At 33.6% G+C, this 4885-nt stretch overlaps 1 protein-coding gene across 1 annotated transcript in view; it reads left to right on the top strand.

Moving 5' to 3' along the window:
• Positions 1-3994: 3994 nt before the first annotated feature.
• Positions 3995-4885, top strand: part of LOC106111491 (fatty acyl-CoA reductase 1-like) — a 6331-nt gene continuing 5440 nt past the window's right edge. Inside the window, exons 1-2 of the mRNA XM_013293610.1 lie at positions 3995-4072; positions 4381-4495. Of these exons, the coding sequence (XP_013149064.1) occupies positions 3999-4072; positions 4381-4495 (189 nt within the window). The 5' untranslated portion in view covers positions 3995-3998. The remainder of the gene's footprint in view (positions 4073-4380; positions 4496-4885) is intronic.

The raw sequence follows: 4885 nt of genomic DNA, 5'->3' as shown, positions 1-4885 counted from the left end.
CCTCGTAAATAAGTAAGAGAAGTATCCTTATCGTTTTAAGGAAAAAGTATTAAAGTTAATTTTTTATTAAGTTCGAAGTCTGAACAGGTTGAGAAAAAAACGCAAAGCGCAACTACACAATGATTCTAATTTTGTGTAATATGTGAATGCTAAATTGTCAAATTTGCGAAAACCGTACCATTCTTTTATTTCTTAAAACCTTCTCATCAAGTAATTTTAATCATCAAGTAAATGTTTTTGGGTTTTTTTTTATATTTTGAACAGTGCCCCCGATGCGTATTCTCTTAACTTAATGTGTTAAACCCGTTACATGCTAGCTTTACCGTTACAATTTAAATGTACACTTGAACTGAAATTTAAAATGCCCACATATACACAGTTTTAACTAAACAGTTAAACTTCTGTAAAATTGTCAGTAGGAACTGAATTATACTATAGAAAACTTAAAGTTGTTAAGTATTTTTGTACCCATTTTAAATAAGGTCAAATGACACTTTCATGCTTTCTTAAATTAAAAGAAACTTATCAGTGGAAGAGCCCGCTTTAACGTCTTGGCATGTCTCGGCTCACCCGCTGCAATACCACGACCACACAGAAGACAGGCGAAAAGAAGAAGCAACTCCGCGTTTCGTCTGATGAGAGTGGTGCCGGAGGCCCAACATAAGTCCCTTTTCCTTCCCACCCTTTTTCTTAAAAGAAAAAGATGGGAAGGGAACATGAATTTGACGCTGGAGGAGATGCATACGAAGGGAAAATTTCCTCTTTATGTGCATGTGCGTCGATTAAGCATAGGCAACAAATCCGTTAATACGAGTGTTTATGGGCCGCGGTCACTTCGCCATTTTGGCGGATACAGGTGGCCGTTTACTCGTTTACCGCCTTATGATATTAAAAAAAAATTGAAAAAGGGAGAGAATTTAGTCTTCTGGATATCGTCAAAAATCGGAATTACTTTCATTTCATTCCTGTCTTCTGTGTGATGTTTTATCAGGCGAGTGGGTCAATGGTGCAACGTCGTTATGCGAGTTCTAGAACTTTTATCTTTATCCATACAAATGGAGTGTTCTGGATCGAATCTACATACTTCTGTAAGTAGTGAACTTTTCTCTTAATAGCTTACAACAGTTTTGTAATACCGTCAACGTTTTTTTAGATTTCATTGTTATTTTCATGACGTCTTTGTTTTTTAACAAACTTACGTCAGAGTAGTTTTGTTTAAAATTTAATAAATATCACAATACCTTCATATTTTGTTTGTTCCGGTTAATGCAAATTTAAATTATAATGAAATAAACTTAAGCACAAAACATTTTAATTTTATCTGTGGGAATATTGAATTAATTACATTGAATTATAGCTGTGTTCAAGTAAAATACTTTTTGTACAAAGAAATTACCGAATTTAAATAGTCTTTGTAATCTTAATTATTTATAGAAGAACCAAAGCAAAAAACCACATAATTGTCCATTCATAGTTCAGGTTAGGAGAATAGACAGCTGTGGGACCTCGTAGAAAATAGTTCTATACGACTGCTCTTGGGAGAGTACTAATTGGGTTTTACAGTTTCATTACTTTATTGTTAGTTTCTTTTACGTATCTTTAAATCAAAACAAATTACAATATTTACTTTACACATTACTGAACAACCTAAGTTTGTAGGCGTTCCATAATTTACACATGTAACATAGCATTCATATAACAATAAAATCAAGAAAAAAAAGGGATAACTAAAACATTACAAGTAGTTAAACACAACAAAAGCCTTAGTTTAAAAAACCTAAATTAATAAAAAAATATCTACAAAAGTTTATTCACTAATGAATGCCAGATGTTATTGCTAACTGAAAGTATTTTATTCAAATATAAGCTGTTGCCCGCGACTTCGTCCGCGTGGTATTCGAAAACATACAAACTATATAAATTGCAAAAAGCTACATATCCCTCGGTAACCGGACATTTCTCGGGGATGAAGCTTATCCCATGTGTACTCTGCGCCAAATTTCAATAAGATATGTTGAACCATTGTCGAATGATCGAGTAAACATTAAAAAACTAAATTAATGAATCCCACTGGAACTGTAACTATTCCCGGGGTAAAAATTAGCCTATGTGTTCTTCCAGACTAAGCTCTAAACCTGTGCCAAATTTCATGGAGATCCGTTCAGCCGTTTAGGCTACAAACGCTAACAAACATCCATCCATCCATCCATCCATCTATACATCTAAACTTTCGCATTTATAATATTAGTAAGATTAGTAAGATTCTAAAACAGTAACATTGTAAATAATAAGTGTATGTAAAAATATAGGTATGGAAACGAACCGAACCGTGATTCGGATAAGGACAGGTAGGTATCACGAAGGTATAAAAGTTATGCGACAAGTATACATATTCTCTCTATCTCCCTTAATAGTATAACCAAATAGTTTTAATATCAGGGGAAAACAACAGGCAAAAGGCCGCTGGTTATGCCATAACATTAACATCTTGTACTTAAAGGTACTCTCCAAAGTTACGAGCTATAACACGGCAGCATTCCTTGCACTCCAGACCAGATCAGTGCAAACCGTACGATCAGAATACACTCCGTAGCGCCTAACGTCAGTCAGTATAGATGTTTCCCGTTGGAACCATCAGTCTATCGGGAAACGCATCAGTACACACCCTAATTTTAACGGACAATTATCTAACATGATCAAACATGCTAAAATTTATATCGTAAACTAGCTGTTCCCCTGCGGCTTCATCCGCATGAAATTATGAAAATTTTATTGTAATGTTTACATTTGTCAAATTATCAATAGCAAATGTCAAAATGACATGACAAACCTTAGCAATCTTTCTTTCTTGATGTTGGCAGCAACTTTTGGTCTCTTTTCCACATTAGAGTTTTATCCAAAATATTTACCCCCTAAGTTTAATGGCGTGAAAAAATATAGCCTTACGCATGACGAAAGTGTAGGGCTTTTAATTAAAAAAAGAATTATTCAAAAATATGCTGTAATTGCTGACATCTTAGGCAACAAAGAAGTGTGTGTTTACGCTTTATTATAATAGTATAGATTAGAGAACTGAAATTATCAAATGAAATGTACATATTCACAGTTTGAAAATATTGCGTTTACTTAATGAGTAGCTTTGGTTATAATTTGGGTTTTTTATGTTTTTTTTTATTAGTTACATTGTCGTTATTGTGTGAATGAACCAGAGATGGTTATCTTATCGTAACCATAGTAATAGTGTATTAAGTATACAAATGTTAATTTGTAACAGTTTTTTTATGGTAATTTTTTATTTATATTATTTTTAGTGCTACATAAAAACAAGTCCCTTTGTTTAGTTTTTATATACTTCCTTGCTAGTCGCTGTTTTAGAAGCATCGAAACGAAACGATATAATTTATTTAGTATGTAATATGTAACAGATAATGTAATGTGTAATAGCGGATCACCTTATCCCCTTGGTGATGATATATAGTTAGGTAATGATGATGAAGGCGTTACGTCACAAAATAGTGAATATAGAAGTATTCATCCAATGTGAATATTAACAAAGTGAAAAGTGCTATCTCTGGAACTGATGGACCGGTTTTGATGGGATTTGGACTGGAAGGTAGCTGGTAAAAAGTAGATTTACGCGGGAATGTTAAGTCGATAGATGTAGTTGTTTTTGTATACGATGAATACGAAAAGAAAATAACGATACCTAAGTACAATTCACTTAATTACATAACAGTACAAGGTATACTGTTACGTAAGTAATTAAATAAATGTAGAATGCGTAGTTTAAAGTAACAAAACCACAGTCAACTTACTTTCGTTATCACTTCGACATTCCAAGAATGCGTGGTGTCTGTGCTTATGTTAATTTTAGGGGCTTAGTTAAAGGTTTTTGCATAAATTAACCTTTAATTGGTTCGGTTTTTTTGACGCTTTATTGAAGTATAAAAGAGTTGAATTTACTATTATTTTGTTATCTTAACTCAACGTTAGAAACTATGTTCTTGTCAAGTTTTGTGCGGTTTAATTTAAGAAATATATCTGTCGAAACGTGTCGGAAAACAAGATACAAGTGAGTAATAAATTATTATTCAAAATAAGAGTTAAAAATTAGTAATAAAGCTTAACAAATCAAGTAAAACTATCTATACTATCGTCTCTGGTACGTATTCTGCATTTCCTTTACGTCTACTGTCTACGGTATTGTACCTAAAGAACGGAACGTGCATGCAATAACTGTGTGGTCTTCACTTTTATATATTTTTCCCATAAGCTGATTGAATCCATACAAACAATGGATCCAATGGAAATTCCCGATAGACTGTTAGATCGATGGGCTTATCAGCAACGGGATACACTCGTTACATTTCCTCTTTCCAGGAATGCTGTAACTGTGTTTAAATTAACCAGGAATAAATGTTACCATCGGAGTGTAGCTGACTTTTACGCGGGAAAATCTGTATTCATCACAGGTGGTACTGGATTTCTTGGAAAAGTGAGAATATTCCTAAAGTCTTTTAAATGTAAAAATAGAACTATGTGAGGAAACCGTTAAATTGTCAAGTTATTTTACTAATTTGTGTTTAAGTGACTTCAAAAATATTAAAAGATTTGCCCATAATACTAAGTTTTCTTAGTTTTTCCCACCCTTTTTCTTATAACAAAAGGATATGAAGGAAACGGGAATATGACGGTGGAGGTGATGCATAGGAAGGGGAAACATCCTCTTTATGTGCGTCTCCGTCGATTAAGGGTAGGCAACGCATCCGCTTTTGCGAATGTCTATGAGCAGCGGTCGCTTCGCCATTTTGGGGGATTCAGGTGGCCGCTTATTCGTTCGCCATCTTATGATATAAAAAAAGTTTACAAATTTGCCACACACTAA

This window comes from Papilio polytes, unplaced genomic scaffold, assembly GCF_000836215.1.
Source record: "Papilio polytes unplaced genomic scaffold, Ppol_1.0 DF824158.1, whole genome shotgun sequence".
Classification (NCBI taxonomy): Eukaryota; Metazoa; Arthropoda; class Insecta; order Lepidoptera; family Papilionidae; genus Papilio; species Papilio polytes.
The sequence above is the reverse complement of the archived record's forward strand: the minus strand, read 5'-3'. Positions and strand labels throughout refer to the sequence as shown.